Source organism: Panthera onca, chromosome C1 (genome assembly GCF_046562875.1).
Source record: "Panthera onca isolate mPanOnc1 chromosome C1, mPanOnc1 haplotype 2, whole genome shotgun sequence".
Taxonomy (NCBI): domain Eukaryota; kingdom Metazoa; phylum Chordata; class Mammalia; order Carnivora; family Felidae; genus Panthera; species Panthera onca.
In genome coordinates, this window is record NC_138346.1 from 121,464,559 (window position 1) to 121,488,825 (window position 24,267).

A 24,267-nucleotide genomic window follows, 5' to 3' on the forward strand; every position below is an offset into this window, starting at 1 on the left:
TTTCCTAGTTTAGAAAGAAATTTATTTTATTTTAATACTAAGATTAGGTGGTTGGAGGAGCTAGGGAAGTTGGGGTGGCCCGCTGGTGGCAAGTTGGACCTTATGAGGCCAATCCCTTTAGGTCCAAGAGCTTGATGGCTGTACTCTGTCAAGAGCTCTGGAGCCCAGCTCCCCAGGAGCCTCTGTGAAAAACCCTAAATGCCACTGCCTTTCTTTAAAAGCCCTTAGAAGTAAAACTCTAAGTGTTAGCAAAAAGGGATATTGGTATAAGAAGGAGGTGTTTTGATTTTGCAAACCTATAAGCTTCTTGGTTCTCTTGAGGTACCAGAAGGACCTTTTCCTTAAAGAGGTCCCCCCAAACTTCTTAACTGTGCTCAAACTCTAAGAGAAGACTAAAATTTTGAAAGTGTTGTGGTACCTGGCTGGCTCAGTCAGTGGAGCGCACGACTCTTGATCTTGGGGTTGTGGGTTCAAGCCCCACATTGGGTTTAGAGACTACTTAAAAATAAAATCTTTAAAAGGAAAAAAAAAAACACAAACAAATCCCAAAACTTTGAAAGCTTTTGACCATGACCAAAACTGAAAAAAAGATAAATCTGGCTGTTTTCTCATATTTCCAGGTTGACATTTTCTCATAGGCAAATTCCTAGATCAACAAAATGCTCAAATTAGCAAAGAGGTAATTATAGTTTCCCTAATACTGACCCCAACATATTCCATTTATTCTAATAAAGATGTAAATGCTAATTTTCAGAGGCAGAAAAAATGGGGACTGTAAGAGAATGTTTAATATGTGTAAAGGATCCTGCTAGCTTCCCAGTTTCCTACCCTTAAGGCAAGTACAACTGTAGAAAAGTGAGTTGCAGGATGGTGGGCTTTCATTGGCATTCCCAAAAGGTGTCAAACTATGAAGGAAGGGTTTTTCATTTTTCTGAAAATTCTGGGGGCTCCTGGTGCTGCCCAGCTGGGCTTCCTAGAGCTGAGGCTGTTCTCGAACCATCATGCAGGGCAGCTGTGAACAGCCTATTGTGTTATGAAGAACATGTCTGCTCACATAAAGGAAGGCAGACCGGTTATGTATAACTTCTAGCACATGTTCGCTGGGTCCTGGCTCTGCCTCTGAAAGTGCAACAGCTGACCCAGGAAACTGTTGGAACTGCTTCCTGAGAGCATCACTTTGAAAGATGCCTGCTCGCCCACCATCTAAAAGACAGGTCAAACCTAAAGAAATTAGTGTTTTCTCTTGCAAAATGTGTTTCCCTTATTTGCTCTACAAATGTAATGTGGGATTAGTGTGGAAACTTGGAAAATGCAGAAAAGCACAAAAGAAAAAAATTATCAAAATCTCTATCATCCCTAACCGAGGGATACCCACCATTATTATGTTCTTCCAGTCTTTTTTCTTGGTATCTGTGTTTAATAAGTGATACCCTACAGTGCATATTATTTTAGAAACTACTTTCTACATACTGGTTTTGTGAACATTTTTCATATAAATAAATATTCTTGGGAAGTGTGATTCTTTACCACTGCATAGTACTGCCTCTATAATGAACCTTAATTCTCTTGTTCACTTCTCTGTTCTTGGACATGTGGGTGTTTTTAATGATTTGCCCACAATTACTATCCTAATTTTAACCAACACTATAGTTACTATCCTTGGAAATCCATCCCGTTGGGGTTTTTTTAATTTTTTTTAAATGTTTATTTATTTTTGAGAGAGAGAGAGACAGAGCACAAGCAGGGGAGGTGCAGAGAGAGAGGGAAGCACAGAAGCTGAAGCAGGCTCCAGGCTCTGAGCTGTCAGCGCAGAGCCCAATGCCAGGCTCAAACTCACAAACTGTGAGATCATGACCTGAACTGAAATCGGATGCTTAACTGACTGAGCCACGCAGGGGCCCCTAACCAACAGTATAGTTACCATCCTTGGAAATGCATCTAAAGAACCTGTTGGTTCTTTATAACGAGTTCTTAGAAAGAATTACAGGATGGAAACTCACAATGTACACCGTATGCCTTCTGATGCATGTGAAGACGCTGTCCCCCTTCTCCTCACCCTAAAGTGTGCACCAACTCACACTCCTACCAGCCATCTAGACTTCCCAAAATAATAGTGGCTACATAGGACTTTTCCAGGACCAGTACTAACCCTTTGCCACCATTTTGAAAAAGAAAATGGAAATATTTTTTAATGTTTATTTATTTTTGAGAGAGAAAGAAAGAGAGAGGCAGAACGTGAGCAGGGGAGGGGCAGAGAGAGAGGGAGATATGGAATCCGAAGCAGGCTCCAGGCTCTGAGCCGTCAGCACAGAGCCCGACGCGGGGCTCAAACTCACAAATTGCGAGATCATGACCTGAACCAAAGTTGGACGCTTAACCGATTGAGTCAACCAAGTGCCCCGAAAATGGCAAATTTTATATCTAATGTTCCCACATTTCCCTGTTGTTGAGGCTTTCTTTTTCATGTCTTAGTTTCCTTCTTAATTTCTCATCCAACCCTACTCTCAGTAAAGTCACTAATATACTCATTTACACTCAGGTACACTAGACAGTGATTAATGAGATAAAATATTGTACTATACATTTTAATCAGTAACAAAACCAAAGGGCTAAATTTCTTATAGGGTTTCACTTAATTATCAAGCTAAAGATAGGAGGGACTGTGGCGTGGAGAAAGCCCAAGAGGTAGTAAAACAGAGGGTCAGTTGTCTGCCATATTCCTAGAGCTGCCCTCTGCGAGTCTCTTATATGGACAGAGAAAACAGTGGAATATTCACAGCCTATTCCTTCTCTACCCAACCCCTCAGGAGAATCTTGGTGTTTTCTGCTAAGTCTCCCCACCCTCCAGCTCATAATTATGAATTCAGTGGAGTAAGCCACACAGGCAAAACTGATGAAGGTGGAAGAGAGAGGAGAGAGGATTTGCTGGTGAGAATAGATAGAAAGCTATGAGGGAGAAGAGACCAGGGAGTAGACCTCAGAGAGAGTTTTGGGGAACTTTCAAGAAGGAAAAGTTTGGGAAGCCAATAAGAAGGACAGAACTTGCAAAAGAGGGTGTCTTTCTTCTTTTTTTTTTTTAAGAAGTTTTGCCGTGCACTGTCCATGTAATGCCTTTTGATGTTTTCCTACATGTCCAATGGTTTCAGTGAAGCTTTTCCATTGGGTCAGTATTTCTTTGTGACATTGTCAAAAACTGGACCACAAGATATTTGGGCTTTATATAGGTTATAATAAGATCCTGTCCCTCGAGCTAGACAATATTTATGGATAATAATTAAGAGCTGATTTCTAAATGCGTGTTTATATTTAGCTGCTAATTTTAATTATTCATGTAAAATCTTTAAGGAGAGATAACCCTGAAATAAAAATATGGACCGCCATTCCATTGGGCTGCCTCGTGGACATGTTTTGGTTCAGTAGAAGAAGGATACATTCCAAAATCAGATCAGCTCAGTTCGGTATTTATCGAATGCCTAGGATTAGTCAGGCACTATGTCTGACACTCAGGGGAATAAATGTGACTGATACATTGATTCAGCATGACCAGCAGGTTAATAATTTATAATCAAAGCGCAATTTTATTTTTATCTCTCTCTGACCATTTGAAGTGCATTCAGTAGGGAAATACATGACAAACCTTTTTTTTTTTAATTCAAGTTAGTTAACACACAGTGCAGTCTTGGCTTCAGGAGTAGAACCCAGTGATTCATCTCTTACGTATGACACCCAGTGCTCATCCCAACACGTGCCTTCCTCAATGCCCATCACCCGTCTAGCCCATCCCCTCACCCAACACCCCACCAGCAACCCTCAGCTTGTTCTGTGTACTTAAGAGTCTCTTATGGTTTTCCCCCCTCTCTGTTTTTATCTTATTTTCCTTTCTCTTCTCCTATGCTATCTGTTTTGTTTCTCAAATTCCACATATGAGTGAAATCATAGGATATCTGTCTTTCTCTGACGGGCTTATTTCACTTAACATGATACCCTCTAGTTCCATCCAAACCTTCTGAAAGCTGTCATGAAAACTTGGCCTCTCCTTCAGATGGCTGATGCCTCCTTGGGCCCTGGTTCATGGCAGGCGCACTTCTCACATGACTCTCAGCGCTCCGGTGTCCTCTCCCACGTATTGCTTGTGGTGAGGACTCACAGCTCTAGGGTATCAGGCCCACTGCAAAAACTCACATATTCCTTGCCTCGTGAAAGGGTAATGACCCCCAAATTCAGCTCGGTGTTCCATCTCCCCCAACCTGAACCCCTGTCTCTGTCTCACTCACTGAGCTGTTCTAGACCACATTAAATCCCTGAAGTATGATTTCGGTTCTAGTGGGTGTTTCACCGCTGCACCCCAACTTTGTGCTTTGTGCATTGGGGAGGAGTTATAGCCTCAGAAATTACCTCACGCAACTTCTCTCCCTACACTGAGCCCCTTTTAAATCCTTCACCTGACTGAGGCGGCTAAGATTTCTGGAAGTGGTTGTCAAAGATCCCCTTTTAAAAATCTGCATAGTGCTGTGGTATCTTGCTTTGGTATGCAGCGTCTACTGTATCTTAGAACCTCAGCTGAAACGTTAAACTTAACATCCAATTACACGCATACAGAAAGATATACTGCCCGTTACTGAGAAGTTTAGAGGAGACCAAAGGAGACACAAATGTATAAACAGATCCCTTATACACTTGATATATATGATGGGATGGGCATTGGGATAGAAACATGTACCAGGGACAATGAGGACACCGAGATAACTTCTGATACACATTGCCACCGTTTTCCCTCAAGCACCATCCAGAGTTAGGCCATACACAAAAGAATGAGGAGGCTGTCTGGCTTACAAGTGAGCTCAAAGAATGTGGTGTCTTCCTGGGAACTTCATGCTTCAGCACAAAGGCTACGGAGTTGCCCCCTGGTTACTCCAGTACCTGGAGAAATGATAACATTACACATTTGGGGTAATACCGTATAATTGGTTAAAGTGGATAGGGGAAGGATCCTTTCTTAAGGGTTTGAAAGGAGGCCCAGAAATCTTGGCAGCCACATCTAAAAATAGTAATCCTCTCTGAATCTGCCTGGAGGCATTGTAGAGACAGGACCGGTTGGGGGGCCAGTGCCACTCAGATGCGTCTCCTTGTTGCTCTCAGCTCCATGGTATCAGTGCCCATATAGAAGACATCTGCACGAACACAGCCCCAGATTTTAGGGGTGGAGAGGGAATAGAAGGGGCCCTGTCCACTAAAGCTACCTTCTCCTACCTTCTCTGCATTTTATCCACCATCCAATTCTCTCCCTCCCTTTGCAATAAATAGCTCATTGCACTTTCCCAGCCCCCACCTCCCACCCAAACACGACTTTACAAAACTGTAAGGAAAATACTGAACACGTCTAAGAATGAGCTTGCTCCGCTCGTGGTGCTAAGGCAAGAGGAAAAGGGAGCTGTGATCTGTTAGGGTCTCAACTGAAGTTTACGCTGCTGAGCCCTCGGCCCTAGAGACGCCCTCTCCAACTGTCCAAACAGGTGCAATCCACTCTCCACGCCACGAGAACCCTGCCCTGGCTACAAGTCCACAGGCCTGTTGTAGCTTTAGTGATCTTACCCATTGCACATCCCAGCCATTGGAATAGGCCAGGAATTCAAGCAGTCAGGAATGGAAACTACCTCTTTCAGACCTCTCACACCCACCCAATCCCATTTCCCATTTTTAGAAAGATCGCCCTTGTAACCAGAGACCATTTCAGAGCAATGAAGCAGCATTTCATGCCCAGGGTATCCCCCACCCTGTTAGATTGTGACTCGTATGGCAGGCCGTGGCAACATCCTCTGGGAGACCGTGGTAGCAGGGAAACTGGCCAGAGGGAGATAGTTCCAGCATCCCCAGTCATTCCTACCTCTTGTCTTCTGGGCACCCCCATCTGTGTTGCCACATCCATGGTCATCCTGGGTTTCTCAACTCTGTGGCCACTGGAATGGTCACATTTGACTGCAATGTGAGACACTGTTTCTGTCCTCGGTTTGGGTAAAATATGCCTAGAAAGAGCTGAGAAACTAAGAAACCATTGTAAATATGAACCCAACAAAACTAGTTTCTGACCCTGACTTCTGAAATCTAAGTCAAGGTTGATGTGGCTGGTGCAGCTTTAGGGGCACTGGAATTATCCTTTGTATCCAGGCTAGTGAGAAACAAAGCCCATCCATTTCTAGACCAAGGGAAAACCGGGGACGCATTTCTCCCAGGCCTGGCAGGATTCTCAGTCCCTGACAGAATCTAAGTGTCTCCACAGGAGACCTTCCTCTCCTAGCTCCACCCTCCACCCCTTTGGCCTGGAAAACAGCACACTGTCTACCCACAGTCACCCTGGTTCTTCACATGGGCCTTAAAGGAAAGGGATGCAGCCTTTTTAGTGCACTTGCTACCTGCCAGGCACTGTTCTACAGGTGTTATATATATCATGAAGAAAGGCACCAAATGAAGAAGGTAGGTCTGACGTTGGCCTTCAAATATTTCTCCCTCCCATTCAGAGCATTAAAAAGATGGTAGTGTTGCCCCCTAATGCCTCACCAACCACCAGGTAATTCACGTACGAAAACCACTAAACTTTAAAACAACAAAAAAAAAAGTATACACAAGTTAACATTAAAAACACTTCCTTCCAGTTTTCCTGATTGTAAAGTCCACTGAAACTTAACTTTGATCTCTGGTCCTTTTGTGAGTGTTGGTCGGGGCTGGGAGGGACAGGTTGCCATTCCTGCTGGGCTAAGGCCATAAGGCCACGCTTCGTGGGCCTAATGAATAGCCCAGGGCTGCCCAAAAAAGCTTGCTTTGGCCCATCTCTTGAAGTTCTGATAGCTTGGACCCCTGGACAGCGAAGCTTTGTCTGTCACTTGTTTCTCTAACATGTTCAATATTGCCTGAAGCAAATTCTCTGGATGCCCATTAAGACTGATTCTACCCTGCTGTGAAGGTATAAATCTTACTTTTAAGTTTTTGGAGGCATCATCTAATAGTCTGTTGATTGTGCAGGAAGTGTTCACGTTGGGTACCACATTCCCTCCATGGCGTATCTGTGTCTGTGATACCTGCTGGGCACTCGAGCTATACTTCATACCTCGCATTTCCTTTTCTCTTAGGACTTTGAAGATACAATCCCATCATTTTTCTGGCATCCCTTGTTACTTTGGAAAGCAAGCTATTAGTTTGTCATTCCTTTCTAGGTAATTTGTCTTTTACCGCCTTTAAGATCTTTTCAGTCTTTGTTCATCAGTTGCGCTATGAAGTGTCTTGTAGTTTTCTTTTTACTTACCCTACTTGAGATACACTGGCCTTCCTGAATCTGAAAAATTGGGATCTTTCCTGCATACTAAAAAATACTCGGTCTTTTTCTCTTTGGATAGTGCCCCTCTCTCATTCTCTACCTCTGATTAGATACGTATTACATTTTCTCATTTTGGTCATGGTGTGTCCTACCCTCTTTTTTATGTTTTTAAAACCTCTTTTGTTTCTATGGCTGGAAATTTATATTTTCGTTCCCTGAAAATTTCCTTTTGGCTTAGAGGGGCGTGTATATTTTGTAAATCATCTGTGGAGAGAAATGACTAAAAGGACCCAAGGTGAATAAGTGATCAAGCACAGCTATTATCAGTTAATTCCAGGTTTGCTTCGTGACCCTGGCCAACTAGGTCTTCTGCTTTTTTGAGCCCTCCAAAAAGCATTGTGCTAGAATGCATGGCACCAGCAAGATTACATATGCTGTAATTTTTTAAAAGATTATTTTCCTTTAGAGAGGAATATAAACGATCACTTCTCCCATAAAAGGCGCCTCAAAAGTGAAGACTGTGTTAGTTTCCCTTAGTCTTTGACTTATCCATTAATTCAATAACTTTTAAGTACTATGTGCTAGATACTCTGGGGGATGCATTCTCTAAGGCGAAACATTTACTCAACAAACATTTATTAAATTCCTACCACGTTCTAAGACCTGGAAAAACAGCATGAACAAAACACAAAGGCAAGAAACAGCCTGGGATCTTTAGAGGCCCAAATTCATTTAGAATAGATGAAACATGGAGGTAGGGGGCCAGAAAATGGGGCAAGAAATGGGATAAAGTATCCACAAGTTCAAAAAAATTTTTTTAAATATTTATTTATTTTTGAGAGAGAGAGAGAGAGAGCTTGAGTGGGGGAGGCCCAGAAAGAGGGCCAAGAAGATCCAAGCACTGTCAGCACAGAGCCCGACATGGGGCTCAAACTCACGAACTGTGAGATCATGACCCGAACTGAAGTCAAACACTTAACTGACTGAGCCACCCAGGAGCCCCTAAACTATCCACACATTTATGTAAACTCTTCTTGAGCTTGTATTTGGTTTCAAGATTTTTTAAACTTTCAGAATTCATATACATTCTTTACTTTTTATGCTCAAATCAATATTTTATATTTAGATGTAAATCTTAAGCTGTTACTAAAATATGGTATCTGAATATGTAGAAGTCTAAACCAGAAGATAAAACAGAAATTTTGTGTTTCATTGTAGCCCCGTAGCCAACCAATCCCCAGGTTAGTGCCAAACCCCTGGGCCAGGCACAGGCTGGGATGGGGAGTTGGGGGTGGGTACAGGAGAATACAGCGGAACCTTCTTGCATGTAGTACCAGGCTAGCAGGAATGCAGGAACCATGAATCTACAGGACAGAGCTGAGGCCTGTGCCTTAGAAGTCAGGCTGGGCCAGAGGGAAATGACCATGCAGCAGACTCAGAAATCACAACGAGGCCCTGGATTCAAGCCCAGCTCCAGGGCAGAAGCAGGGTGCAGATTCCAGGCTGGAAGGCCGGGGAAACTTTCTTGATATCTGTTACAGACAAGCAAGTCCACAGAGTTGTGTAAGTCAAGGATGACTGTGGGTCCTAGGACAGGGTGCATATCCCCTACCGTCCTCAGTGTGAGCAGTCGAGATCTGTCATGTACTGGAGAGGGCAGCCCCAGGGTCTGTGGCTAAGGAGTGCGGCTCGATCCCTCAAGGGATGGGCCCAGCAGCCTAACTTCCACAAGTCCGTCCATCCTCCCAGGCTTCATACAGCCACACCTTCAGCCACACTTTCAGCACTGCATGTCCACATCTACACAATGAGAACGTGGGTCCCAGCAGGTGAGGACTTGCCTGCCGTAGAGCCCTGGGTCGGACTTTTGGAAGACCGAACAACGTATCCCTATTGATTCCCAGGATACAGCGGTCTGCTTTTCACTGGGGAGATTTCCTGGTGTTACTGAAATAAAGAGTGAATGACAGAAGCCTTGGGGCATACAAATATGACATTATATCCCATTTCAGAACACAGAGGCGTCAGACCGCCTAAGACAGGTATATGTGCTCAGGGAGAGAAAAGTTCTGAGGGTGACAGATAGACTTGTTCCCAGACTTATTAATGAATAAACAATGAACTGATCCCAGGGCTAGGCTTTCTGAGAGAAGACAGCCCAAGTTCTTCTCTGAATCTCTTCAGTGACAGTGTAGGTTTTCTGAAGGCAAGAAAGGGATGAAAAGTCACAACAGTTATTGTGGCTTTAGGGTGTTGCAAAGTGATCTAGATTCTAGGTCATTTGCTCTGTGGGCCACCCATGTGCCCGAGGCCCAGATCACAGTGACCGATGGGGACAAAGGGTTGAGGAAAATGTACCTGCCCCAGAGGGAGACTGCCCTGTCCTACCCCATCAAACTTGCTAGTTCCTATGCTGGCCTCCCAGCCCCCATCCTAAACCCCAGTGCCTGACCCTCCTCCTCTTGCTCAGGTCCTGCCCTCTGAGGTTCCCCTTCCTACCTCATCCCCTTAAATCCACTAAGGAAAGAGAAAAGAGAGCACGCTCTGGGCTGGGCCTTCAGGAAAGGTGTCAGAGTCAAGGCAGAGCTCTTTGAGTGGGGCCTGCCTTTCACAGCCAGAGAGGGGTCAGAAGAATGTTACAGACGGAGGACAACAGGGGACAATGCACTCATCCGCTTGATAAGGATTCACGGCTCCAGAAGGGGAGAAGGGTCATGTAGACACGATGGGGCATTTTACAATGCTCTTAAATTCTAGGCTCGATTTGAACTTTGATCTATAAGCAATGAGAAATCATTTAAATTAGGAGACATAGGGGTGCCTGGGTGGCTCAGTCAGTTGAGCATCCGACTCTTGATTTCAGCCTAGGTCATGATCCCAGGGTTGTGGGATCAGGCCCCATGTCATTTCTGTGCTGAGTGTGGAGCCTGATTAAGATTCTCTCTCTCTCTCTCTCTCTCTCTCTCTCTCTCTCTCTCTCTCTTTCTCTCTCTCTCTCTCTTTCTCTCTCTCTGCCCCTCCCAGCTTGTGCTCTCTCTCTAAAATATAAAAATAAAAATAATAAAATAATAATAATAATAATTGGGGGATACTGGGAAGGGATAGAAATAAGAATTAACATTTGTAATTTAAAAACAAAAACCAGCATCTATACAAAGCCTAGTTTGTTTCTCTGACCCTTACAGCAATCCTGTAGAGGCAAAGTGTTGATGAGGACCCAGGTAGAGGAAGAATTATAGGATTGCTCAATCATACAAGCCCTCTGCTCCCATCAAGTCTTCATTAGGAAAATAATGCCAGGTTTTCCACGGAGTTGGTGAGGGGAGAGGTAGAGAGCACCTTCTCTTTGCATCATCCATTCCAGAAATGACCATCATCCATCCATCCATTCACTGTCACTGAGCCGTGCTCCAGCCCTCATCTGGACTGGGCTGGAGCAGGAGGGGTGAGGAAAGCAAGGTGATGTGGGACAAGGTGGGAAGGAGGCCGTGCGTGATAGGAGAGTGGCCTGAAAAACAGGAGCCAATCATGTGAAGGACGTGCTTATTAGCGGCCAAACCTCACCCCAGGTGCTGTGCGCGCCCCTGGAAATCTCTCCCAAACTTTGGTTTGGAAGACTTATAATTAGGCTGTTTCAGTTCCGGCCACACAGACTGCTCAGGGGCTGCCCAGCCCTTCCTACAGAGCAGACACTTCATGGGAGGTTCATAACCGGTGTGAAGTGTGTTTGTTATTAAACACAATGGGATCAGTTATACTGCTGAAGAAATCTTCTGGAAACATTATTTCCTCTGCAGTGAGAATAAGGAAGAATAGGAGACACAGGTATGATTAGAAAAAAGACTAGCGATCAATCTGATATTGACTTTTGTCCCGCTCTGCTTGTGCCACTGGAGAACAGTGTGCACAAGGCTGATGAAATGCTAATGTGTGCTTCATGGGCAATCAGGGGACAGTTATAAATAGAGCAGGTTTAAGAATAAAAATAATGGGGCACCTGGGTGGCTCAGTCAGTTAAGTGTCTGACTTCAGCTCAGGTCATGATCTCGTGGTTTGTGGGTTCGAGCCACGTGTCAGGCTCTGTGCTGACAGCTCAGAGCCTGGAGCCTGCTTCGGATTCTGTGTCTCCCTCTCTCTGCCCTTCCCTTGCTCATGTTCTGTCTTTCTCTTTCTCTCTCAAAAATAAATAATAAACATTAAAAAAAAATTTATGGCTCTGCCACAAAATCAAATATTGTTTAGGTAAAGGTATCTATCTGTTAACATTCAGTAATTTTCCACCTGATACTCCCCCTTTCGGGTTTCCTTCCAGCATCTCAAACAAAAGATACCACCTGCGAGAGGTGGGCTTCTTCAGTCTGTGGAACATCAGGCCCGATGGCCTCCACAAGTTATTAACTGCACAAACCATGAACCCAGCAACTGATGGGAACCCTGGGAGTTAGAAAATTTGGATTTATGTAACATACCGTATGATAATGAAGGCCATGCATGGTATTAGACCCAAAGTCTCATACCATTAGACCTTGGTATTAGACCCAAGTCTCATCCTACTCTGATTTAATAATGTAGGGGTGAGCCCGTGGATGAGTTACTTAACACAAGGCCTCAGTTTCCCCATCTGAAAAGAAAGATAACAGTACCGATTGGGTTGCTGCAGGGATTAAACGAGATAAGTGAGGCCCTGCCCTCAGTACATACCAGCCATCATTGTTAAGTTATTAATAAAGGTTTTAGGAGGCATAATCAGAATACATAACTGTGGCAAGGGCAAGGCCAGAGCAAACCCCCTGGGATATCAAATTACAGAACTGTCTATTTGAAAGGGACTTTCAAAACTGTTCCAAGTCCTATCCGGTGCCCCAAAATGCCCTTCCCCACTTCTGTCCCTAAGTACTTACTCAGCCCCTGCTTATAGGCACATGTCCAGTGACAGGAAACTGCAGTCTCAGGCCCGTACCAGAACCCTCACTGGAAAGGTTCTCTGGATACTTGATCTAAATCTAACCTCCTGGAACTTTCACCTATTGGCTTCATTTCTTCCAGAGTGATAGAGAATAGGCCCGTATGGCACCCTTCAAATTTTGAAGTGATCATCACTACATCTGGACGTCTCTAACTTAAACTACCCCAGTTACTTCAACTACCCTTCAAAAGAAATGTCTTCTAACCACATCACCATGCTGGTCCCACTTCTCCTAGATCAACAGTCCTCAACCAGAGCAACATGTCTCCAGACATTTTAGGTTGTCACAAAAAGGGCAGGGTACTGCTGGCATCTAAAAGAGGCCAGGGATGCTGCTAGAGAACCTACAGTGCACAGGACAGCCCGGCAGCAAAGAATTATCTGGCCCAAATACTCAATATGGCTGAGCGTGAGAAACCCTGTCCTAAACAAACACATTAATCAGTGTTCTTTTTATTTATTTTTATTTTTTAATGTTCATTTGTTTTTGAGAGAGAGAGAGAGAGAGAGCACGAGCAGGGGAGGAGCAGAGAGAGGGAGACACAGAATCCGAAGCAGGCTCCAGGCTCCGAGCTGTCAGCACAAAGCCGGATGTGGGGCTCAAACCTACAAACCTTGAGATCATGACCTGAGTTGAAGTCAGACTCTTAACCGACTAAGCCACCCAGGTGCCCCAATCAGTGTTCTTCTTAAAGTGTGGGCCAAAAATGTGCATAGAGGAGTGTCAGCCATTTTACTGTCATTCTTTTTCTATTAAATTAGGCTAAGACTCTGGTAGTCTGTGGCTAGTGGTTAGCTCAAGCTCCCTTTTCATGTGTCACTGCTAGCCCAGAAACGGCACTCCTGGGGCCCACGTGCTCACCCAGAAATCACCCATCAGTGGTGGCACTCTCTCCTGCTGAGCCTGGACGCAGCCTTACAATCTTCTCTAACACAATATCCTAGGCCACCACCACTATCCATCATTCAAAAGAAGTTGGCACGTGAGATGCAATCTACTTGTTGGTCATATCTTCCTGGTTTTGTGGCATTGGGGTCCGGGTATGATGTAACCCTGGGTCCTGTGCTTTGGAGGATCCCCATAATCCTGCATCACTATTCTCAGCGGCAGCTTGAAAGAACTCAACCTGATACTCAAAAGCACCCAAGTGTCTTATGGGCAATTTTTGAAAATGTCTTTCCCAAACAGGAAGCCATGCTGTCCACTGCCAGGAAAGCCATGTGGACAGGGCAGGGCTGCCCAGAAGGATGCCCACTCCTCCCCCTCCCCTCACGCAGCTAAAATTCCATGGAACAGCCCCCTCTTTGCTAATTGCTTCCCAACCCTCCATTTACCAATCTTAAATGGTCATGTTCTCAGTTCCCTGGATCAATGCTGGCCTTGATTTTACCAATACAGATAAAGCAGGGGGATGTAGAGATGGGGAAAAAAATGTTTGAGGAGACAACAATCTAAGCCTCTCAGAAACCTAAAACCTGTACTAATCAATATCTGGACAATAATTGTACCTTGAAGCCCAATGCTCTCTTCTACATAGTATTTAAAAATAATTCCTTTTCACCTTTCTAGGGGGGAAGAAAGAGAGAAATTTTTTGGATAGGCTGAAATGAATGTCTTCAATTTCAGCGTTCTTTATAATAAACTCAGTCACTTGGTTAGTTTATGAACAAAGTAATATATTTGATTTATTCAAATATTTACTTGATTTACTCAAATATTCTGCTTGCTATATTTAATTTAAAAGTGTAATTTATTCAGATTAATCATACAAGTGATAACTTAATCTACGTTTCAGAGCTCTTAATCATTTATCATTTATTCAAATGGAGGTAAGCTGATGATCTGTAAGGAACGTGCTATCTCTCAGTTCAGTCAGTATTTGGGGAAGGAGGCAGAAACTAGAGAGCATAGAAACCATTAATGTTTGGATAAAACAAAGGGCACTTTATGCCTTCCAGAATGAGTGCTCTACGCACCGTGGAGCGGATCCAGAAAGCCCTTGTTTTCTGAAATGGAGCTAGGGGAGATACACAAGGGGTGGGGACGAGGGGAGCCTTCTGACCTTGTGGCCTCCTGCCACGAGGGACCTTTGTGGCTTGCTGTGGCTTTCAGGTTTGTCTGTGTTTTAAATTTCAAATCAACACCTGTGCTTGGGGCTGCCTTCCCAGATCAGCACACCCCAGTCTGCACCTCCCCACGTCCCCACCTTCCCAGAAGACCCCCCTGGCTTGCAGCACCCTCAGTCAGCACAACTGTGTCTGTGCAGTTTGAATAATGCCCGGAAACAGATTCTGGCCCTACTGAGCTGCCCACTTTGGCTGCCAGAGTTCTCTCCAGAGAACATTATTCCTGTTGGTAGACCAATTACAAGGTCACACAGGTTTTGAGCGGTCAGCCCTCTACCCTGTTTTTCTCCATAAGCACTGCCATGTTTAGTGTGTGATTTTGTACAGTGTGTGGTTTTGCAGGGATGCACGGATCATGTCTTCCCAGAAATGCCTCATTTCTTTCAAGGCAGCAGCAGTGGAGACAAAGTTGTGTGAGGGAGTTGAACAGGGCCATCCCTGGGTAGCATGGATGTGTTTGGCAGAATCTAAGCCCCTCCCCTGGAAGACTCTGAGTCCTGCAGCACCTCAAAGCCCCCTTCTCCAAGTCCAGAGCACTGAGTGGGGTCCTGACCCCGTCCCTGCCTACGTGGTCTTTCTGTTGCTTTGGGTTGCTGCCTTGGAGAGAGAGTACGTTGCAGCATGAATTGGCTAAATGCATTTCTCCAGAAAACCTTCCTTTGTACTTTCCTTGAAATTGGTTCATGGAAACACACTTTGTGGAAACACACTTGGATTCTTCCTATTTCTCTCTGATGTAAATACTTCCTACACCCTAGAATTCCTGCGAGAATTTATTGGTCTTTGTACTGAAGCCCTGACTATGTGTCTTGTGTTATTACAGCATGCATGTGTGCGTGTGCGTGCATGTCTGTGTATGTTGCATGTGCGTGTGTGTGTGTGTGTGTTTTGCCTCAGTTACACTATACTCTCCTTGAGGGCAGGCACCCCATCTCTACATTTCCTCCATATTGCCCAGCAATGCATTTCACACTCTCGACACTCAATAAATCTTTCTAAATGAGCCGATCCTCCAAAAGCACTGATTTTCATGTGGGTCCTTTTGTAAGGAGGATCTATTTAAATGTGCGCCGTGAATTCCAACGCAGTGGTGAAAAGACAGTTTTGCAATAAAAATTTCCCACAGCGTCGTTATTGGAAATCATTCTGGCAAAGTAAAAGCCAAAAAGCAACATAAGAACACCTTATGTGAGTATTTTCTTCAACTTTAAAAAAAATTAATAAGCAGCAGACAGGAATTATTTAATCTGGCAGCTCCGAGAGTTCCTGCCTCTCTTTCCAAGGCGCTAGAGTTGAGCTATTTCCCAAGGGAACAGCAGCTCGGCACAAACCTCAAGGGGATTCCTGCTTAGGGAGATTGCTGACAGACAGCAGGGTTCAGCTTCCACGATTAGGGAACCATGCGGGTCTGCTGGTGATGGAGATGGGCTCAGCCGCTTTGACTGACACACGCGACCTCCACAGTCCCATCCCTGCCGGTGAGTGTGCAGGTGTCTGTTCTGTGTCTTTGCTTTTCTTCAGAGAGGGTAGGGGAAAGCACATGTGATGGCTTGAGGCAGGGGTATCTATGATGCTTCAGTGTGGCTGGAGGGCAGGAACCCAGGGGGAGCGTGGGGAGAGGCAGAGGCAGGAGAGAAGGCAAGATACCCCCTTTCGAAGGCCACATGGCCACATCCAAGGGTGAATTTTTATCATGAGGGAAATGGAAAGGCACTCAAAGTTTTCAGCAGAGGACTGTTATGACTATATTACAGTTCGCTAATCATTCTTACAAAGAGCTCAGTCGCTGAACGAAGGGCCAATCCCCACACCAACTTCCATCAGCACCCCCAAGGAAACATATATTCCAACTTAAAAACATGAGTTTGTTATATAACCACAGCAGAAAAATAAGAATTCATACTTATGGAAGCTTCCCATGTGCCTGGCATTATGCTACATGGTTTTTAAAATCACTCAACTCGTGTTAACACTGTGTTAACTCGTTTAATCTTTAAAAAAAAAAAAAAATTTGTTTAATGTTTATTTTTGAGAGAGAGAGATAGTGTGAGTGGGTGAGGGGCACAGAAAGAGGGAGACAGAATCTGAAGCAGGCTCCAGGCTCTGAGCTGTCGGCACAGAGCCTGACGTGGGGCCTGAACCCGTGAACTGCGAGATCATGACCTGAGCAGAAGTCGGACACTTAACTGACTGAGCCACCCAGGTGCCCCCAGCTCATTTAATCCTTACAAGAAGGAATGGAAGCTGGAAGTCACATGACTATAAGCGGTGATGCTGTGGCTCAAATCAAGCAGGGCTCGGTCCAGAAGCCATGCTTGGGACCTTGTCATCATACTCTCCCCGTGATCACTGAGGCTCCCACCTCAGTCACTCTCATACAGAAACTCTGAAGTCACGCTGATGGGGGCGGTATGAAGAATGGGCAGGAGGGGCCAGACTGGAAACAGGGAAGACTTGGGAGAGCCTTGTAAAAATGCTAGTGACACATGGTGGTGACCAGGGGCCCTGAAGACAGAAATGAAGAGACTAGGAGAGAAATTAAACGGATACTCAACAGGACCTGATAAAGAAGCTCGTTGAGCCCTCGCACACGCCTGGTACACGGTATTTCTGATGTATCAAAATACTCTAATATTGTTAGGATTACCAGTTGGACTGTTCCCAGGTGTAAGTCAGCTTTTAATAACAAACTTACAGCAAATAGCTTCGGGTAAATGTTTTTATGGTAAAATATATATACACAGCCTTTCATGGATCATGCCACATCCACTATCTAATTTGATCTTAAAACAACCCTCTTAGATGGGTCTTCTCAGTCTGCTGTAACAAGGAACCACTGACCTGTGGCTTAAACAACAGAAAGGTGCTCTCTCACAGCTAGGGAGACTAGCAAACCACTTGTGGGGCAGGCTTGATTCCTTTGGAGGGTGAGGGAGAATCTTCTCCAGGCCTCCCCGCCAGCTTCTGGTGGTTTCTGGGCAATCTTTGATGTTCCTTGGCTTGTAGGTCTCTGCTTTCATCTTAAAGTAGTGTGTTCCCTAAGTGTGTGTGCATGTCTGTGTCTAAATGTCCCCTTGTCATAAGGACACCAGTCACACTGGACTGGGGGCCCACGCTACTCTGGCATGACCTCATCTAACAAATTCCTTTTGCCATGACCTTATTTCCAACTAAAGTCACATTCTGAAGTACTCAGGGTTTGGACTTCAAAATATAAATCTGGAGGGGTGGACACACTTCACCCTGTAACACCCTTCCAGCTGGCAAAGCAGGGATGGCGCCTGTGCCCATTTTAAGGAAAAAGAAACCGAGTCTCAGAGAGATGAAGTAATTTCCCCAAGGTAAGTGAAACCCTGAGCCACAAATGCCAGGTGGCTCCTTGGCTCAGTAGTCAGAGACAGCCAGGCAGTGCCGCCTGCTGGGTGCGTGTGGCTGTTCTCACACCCTTCGAGCGGTCAGAACCGAGGGTGTAGAGAGAGCAAAGTGGTCAAATGTGGTCTCCTCTTAGAATCAATGGCAGATACCCCGTTGTTAAAAGCATCATTTTGCTTTATTCGGTTGCTGCCCCCACAGCCACACCTCGTGAGGGCTTGACCTCCAGGGAAACTGTTCGCTCACATTGTTTCTTGTACGTCTGTTGTTTCTTGCGGTGGGTCCGGCCCTGAGCAAGGGGAGAGCCAGGCACAATGCGCGTATTCAGGGCGGAGAGCAGAATGCCCTGCGCCTCCCTTTTCTCTCTGTGGCACCATTCTTTGCCTCCCTGTGCCTTTCTTTTGTCCTGTTGTTGAGCAACATTGGTGTGGGCGTGGGGAGCGTGCGGCTTGCCAGCAGTGAGACCGCGTGCCCGAGGACGCCTGCCTGATGACTTATGCACAAGGGCGGGCAGTGATGGGCGAGCTTCCCAGGAAACGCTTTGCCAACGCGCTGGCTCCGACCTGGGCCTTCTTCTCTGCCCGTGTCACTCTCGACAGCAAGAGCTGGTAGCCCTCCAGGGGCATGGGTCCACCCGGAGAGCGGATGGCCGTGCCCCATGTGTGAACCCCCCTCCTCTTAGGAGGCAGCGTAGGAAGTAGATGAGTGCAGCTTCCAGAGATAGATTCTAATCCCAGCTCTGCCACTTAGCGACAAGGTGAATTTCAGGAAGATGCTGAATCTCCCTGTGTCATTTCCTCATCTATAAAATGGGGGTAATACATTTGTTTACCTCATAAGGTTATTGAAGAGATAAATGATATAATCCATGGATGGTGCCTAGAACAACATGTCTGCCAAGTTATTCTAGCGCTCGGCACTTGTAAACAGTACTGCCTTACTTTTCCCCCAAGTGTCATTTGTTAATTTGTTCATTGAAAACTGGCAGGATACATTTTTTTTAATGTTTATTTATTTTTGAGAGAGAGAGAGAGAGAGAGCGAGCATGAATGGGGGAAGAGCAGAGAAAGGGAGACACAGGATCTGAAGCAGGCTCCAGGCTCTGAGCTGTCAGCACAGAGCCCGACACGGGGCCCAAACCCACGAACCGTGAGATCATAACCTGAGCCGAAGTGGGACGCTGAGCCCCCCAGGCGCCCCTGCAGGATACATTTCAAGAAGTTAACAATGGTTGTGTCTGGATGACGGAATTGCAGGTCATTTTATTGTTCTATTAAAAAAAAAAATACATTTGTATTTTCTAAAGTTTCTGTAATAAATATGTAGTACTTTTTTTAATAAGAGGAAACAAACTCCCATTGAGGATCTTCAGGGTGCAGTGGACTAAGGATGGGTGAGTACAAGGGAAGATATGACCATTGTCTTTCGTGGAGTTTATTTATTTTTTTTTTTTATTTTTTTTTTTTTTTAATTTTTTTTTTTTCAACGTTTTTTATTTTTTTATTTTTGGGATAGAGAGAGACAGAGCATGAACGGGGGAGGGGCAGAGAGAGAGGGAGACACAGAATCGGAAACAGGCTCCAGGCTATCAGCCCAGAGCCTGACGCGGGGCTCGAACTCACGGACCGCGAGATCGTGACCTGGCTGAAGTCGGACGCTTAACCGACTGCGCCACCCAGGCGCCCCATCGTGGAGTTTAAAGTCTATGGAGGGTGGGGCGTCTGGGTGGCTCAGTCTGAAAACCGTCCAACTTTGCCTCGGGTCATGATCTCATGGTTCACAGGTTCGAGCTCCACGTTAGGCTCTGTGCTGACAGCTCAGAGCCTGGAGCCTGCTTTGGATTCTGTGTCTCCCTCTCTCTCTCTCTCTCTGCCCGTCCTCTGCTTACATTCAGTCTCTGTGTCTAAAAAATGAATAAACATTAAAAAAATTGTTTAAAGTCTATGGAAGGAGACAAGGCAGATAGATCAATGCTGGGCATTAATGCTCAGTGTGGGCTGAGTATGGAACCAGTCCCCCCGCAGGTTGCACCCAACACCACAGAGATGCCCTCAGTTTTGTCCCAACGATCTTTGTATGTGGTCTTTCCTGATCTGGAAATAGGACAGTAAGATGATACACAAAGTCACCGCTTTCATGACTCCCGGCGCCCCCAGGGACATGGGGATGGAATTGTTGAGACCCCTTCCAAAGGCTCCTATTCCTAGGAAGGGGCTTACGATGAAGAAGAAAGTTGAGATGCTTTCTGTGGCACCTCTGACAAATGACACACATGAACCCGGGTCACAAAGCAGCATGTCAAGTGAACTGAAGAGTAATTTCTTGTTTCTCTATCTCTCCATAGCATTATTAGCATCATCATTGTTTTGGCTGGAGCCATTGCACTTATCATCGGTTTTGGTATCTCAGGTATGTGATTTCTTGCGTTATCGTGATCCATTCACCCCTTACCACTAGGTGCCCGATTACTCAGCACAGTCGAATGGGAAGAGCGCAGGGCTTGGACCCAGAAAACCTCAGAGCAGAGCACTGCTTCTTCTACTTATGGACTCCGCTCTCTCCGAATTAGTCATTTAACTCCCCGGGCCTCAGTTGCCTCATTCGAAGGATGGGGGAATTAATGCCCAGGTCCCCAGGTAGTTGCAAGAGCCAAACGGGATGTGTACCAGGGTATTCTACCTATCAGTCAGCGCTGAAGGTATCTGGCGTCACAGGTAAAGGGCTACGGCGAGCCATTCTAGCAATGGTTGGCCCGGGTGGGTGGTTCCTTTGCAGTGAAACGTTGCTGAAGTGTTAAAGAATATCAGGTCCTTGTGCACAGGGGTCCTAGGTAGCGGGAAGACAGGTTGTGACTGCTGTTTGTGCAGGAACCTGACGCCACTGTGCGTGGATGGTGAGATTCCGAACGCAGCTGATGTCAGTTGCAGGAATAGTCTTCTCTCCCCTCTTCTGTGTGGACCGTGACTTGGAAGCGTCTATTATGGATGCCACTTTAATTAAAACATTGAATGAGTTAGGCCACAGCTGTCTTCTCTGAGGCAAACTGTTTGCTCCATTTCCCTTAAGCTGCCTGACTCAGGCCAACATTTCTATTTTAACTTAGTCTGGGGCCAGGGCTGTCGCTTTATAACTTCAGTTTCTGTAGTCCCAGCTGCCTGTTGTCTCTGTCACTCTCCTCTGGTGGGGATGTGCTGCCACCAAACAGGGGTTGTGGCTTAAGTGAAGAAAATGGTAGCTGGTACATGTGTTTGCCTAGAAAAGGCATTAGCACCTTTCCCTACTTCCTTGATCGAAAATAGGTATTTTGGGGGGCGCCTGGGTGGTTCAGTCAGTTAAGCGTCCAACTCTGGCTCAGGTCGTGATCTCGGGCTCTGTGGGTTCGAGCCCCGCGTTGAGCTCTGTGCTGACAGCTCGGAGCCTGGAGCCTGCTTCAGATTCTCTGTCTCCCTCTCTCTCTGCCCCTCCCCCGCTCACACTCTGTCTCTGTCTCTGTCTCTGTCTCAAAATTAACAAGCATTACAAAAATATTTTAAGAGAAAAATTAGGTATTTTAGGGTGCCTGGTTGGCTCAGTCAGTAGAGCAGGATACTCTTGATGTTGGGGATGTAAGTCTGAGCCCCATGCTGGGTGTACAGATTACTTAAAAAAACTAAAAACTTAAAAAAAAAAAAGGTATTTTGTCTTTCATCCATTTTGATTGGATTATCTGCCTTTTTCTTTTTGATTTGTAGAAATCCTTTATATATTTTGGATGCAATTTGGTTATATGCATTGCAAAATCTCTTCTACTCTATGGCTTGCTTTTTCCCTCTCTTAATGATGTCTTTCAATGCGAGCAAAAGCTCTTAATTTTAACCTAGTCCATTTTATCCATCTTTTCCTTTATACTGGGGCTTTCTGTAGCCTGTTTGGTTAAAAAAATATTTGCCTATCCCAAGGTCATGAAGATTTTTTCCCTAAGTTATCTTCTAGAAGCTTTCTTATTTTACCTTTCTCATTTATATCTATTAACCATTCAGAATTAATTTTGTGTGTGGTGCAAGAGAGTGGTCAAGATTCATATGTTCCGTGTGGCTCTCCAGGTGATCTCGCACCATTTGTCAAAAATACTGTCCTTCCCCCACATCTCACCAAGTGCTATTTTTATCATAAATCGAGTATCTAAATGTGTATGGATCTGTTTCTGAGTGTACTAGCCTGTTTTATTCTAATATTCTTTTATAATTCATTTTCTTTTTATGTTCTCTCTCTACCTAGTCCTGATCTTGGGCATTTTATCTGTCCATCAGTCTGTGTGTATCTCTCTCTCCTTCTCTCATCTTAAAGCAGGTTTACAGGGCATTACTAGCTCGACAGTAGTTTTTTTTTTTTTTTTTTTTTTTTTTTTTTAATTTATTTATTTATTTATTTTTTTTATTTTTGGGACAGAGAGAGACAGAGCATGAACGGGGGAGGGGCAGAGAGAGAGGGAGACACAGAATCGGAAACAGGCTCCAGGCTCCGAGCCATCAGCCCAGAGCCTGACGCGGGGCTCGAACTCACGGACCGCGAGATCGTGACCTGGCTGAAGTCGGACGCTTAACCGACTGCGCCACCCAGGCGCCCCTCGACAGTAGTTTTGAAAGAGCCACGTTTAGGTTTGTCTCTGATTGTTTTCCTATTTAATTAGTTTTGGCTTTTATCTTTATTAATGTCCCCCTTTCTGCTTTGTTTTGCTGTCTTTTCATTCTTTTTTCTAGTATCTTAAAATAAACACTTCTCAAAAGAGTATGTCCAGGAAAGCCAACATGGCCACCTGTGACTCAGTCGGTTAAGCATCTGACTTTTGATGTTGGCTCAGGTCATGATCTCACGGTTTGTGAGATCCAGGCCTGTGTCAGGCTTCCCACTGACAATGCCAAGTATGCTTGGGATTCCCTCTCTCTTTCTCTCTGCCTCTGCCCCACTCACTCTCTCTCAAAATAAATAAATTAACATTTTTTTTAAAAAAAAGCCAATTAATAGCTTTTAGGAGATACTATCATTCAGCTTTCCAAAATGTTTACCAATTTACTCTTCACCAGAAGTGTATGAGAGATCCAGTGTTTCATGTCCTCACCAACCCTAGATACTGTAGAATCCTTTTGTGGTTTTAATTTCTATTTCCTGGTGACTGAGGAGACTGAGTACATGTTCATATGAGCATCATAATGTTGAGTGACAGAAGCAGACACAAAACAGTACGTTCTATATAATTCCACGTATATATAGTTCATAAACAGGCAAATGAATCTCTATTAGAAAGGAGAATAGTGGTTACTACCCTGGGAAGAGTTGAGGGGGTAGCCTTTAGGAGGCAGCATGAGGGGACTTCTGTGGGATAGTCAAGTTCTAGTTCTTGGTATGGGTGGTGGTTACGTGGAAATGAAAATGTGATAATTCTGCAGACTGCACAGTTACGATGTGTACATTTTTATGTATATGTGTTGTACTTTAACACACTCACATAGGGGCGCCTAGATGGCTCAGTCAGTTAAGCATCCGACTTTGGCTCAGGTCATGATCTTGTGGTTCATGGGCTCAAGTCCTGCATCAGGCTCTGTGCTGACAGCTCACAGCCTGGAGCCTGCTTCGGATTCTGTGTCTCCCCCTCTCTCTGTGTTTCCCCCACTTGCACTCTGTCTCTGTCTCTGTCTCTCTGTCTCTCAAAAATAAACATTAAAAAAACTTAAATATATTCATATATACACACATATTACAAATATGTATTATAAAATATGTGTGTATATACATTGGGAAATAAAATATTGACTGATAAAGTGAATATTTTGAACTAACTTTTAAAGATATCAGTATATACATTTTGGTAACTTCTTCACTAATGCTTAATTAGCTCTTCCTTAGTTATAATTTACCCATTCTGGATCTTATACACCTCCTTGAATTAAAACCCTAGGCGCCTGGGTGGCTCAGTCAGTTGAGCGTCTAACTCTTGATTTTGGCTCAGGTCATGTTCCCATGGTCATGGGCTTCAGCCCTTCATCAAGCTCCACGCTGTGCAAGGAGCCTGCTTGAGATTCTCTCTCCCTCCCCCCGCCTCTCTCTGTCCCTCTTCCCTGCTCGCACACTCTCTCTCTCTAAAAATAAAATAAAATAAAAAATACACTGCCTTAAAAACAACAAAAAAAACAACAACAACTCTAGTGTTTGTCCTGCACTCTAAATCTTGGTGACGAAACTTTTTTGGGCTTAGGGCTAAACGGCTTGGCATGACACCCCTTATGGAATTATCTTTTACTTGACCACCCTAGCAAGAATTTTCACATTGCCACAGCTTCCCTGTGACAGTCAACATTTTGCCACTCACACTTTTCCTATTGTATGACTACAGCGACCTCAGTACTTAGCTCCGTCCCCTGAAGAGGATGCTCAGAGGGTACTCCCTAAGTGCTTTTTTGAACGGACAAGTGGATGGGTGCTTGGAGAAGCAAATACATGGATAAAAGCTAGTCTA

At 44.9% G+C, this 24,267-nt stretch overlaps 1 protein-coding gene across 1 annotated transcript in view; it reads left to right on the forward strand.

The window, feature by feature from the left end:
• Positions 1 to 24,267, forward strand: part of VTCN1 (V-set domain containing T cell activation inhibitor 1) — a 62,680-nt gene that overhangs the window by 13,928 nt on the left and 24,485 nt on the right. The window contains exon 2 of the mRNA XM_060625580.3: positions 20,119 to 20,183. Coding sequence (XP_060481563.1) covers positions 20,119 to 20,183 — 65 coding nt within the window. The remainder of the gene's footprint in view (positions 1 to 20,118; positions 20,184 to 24,267) is intronic.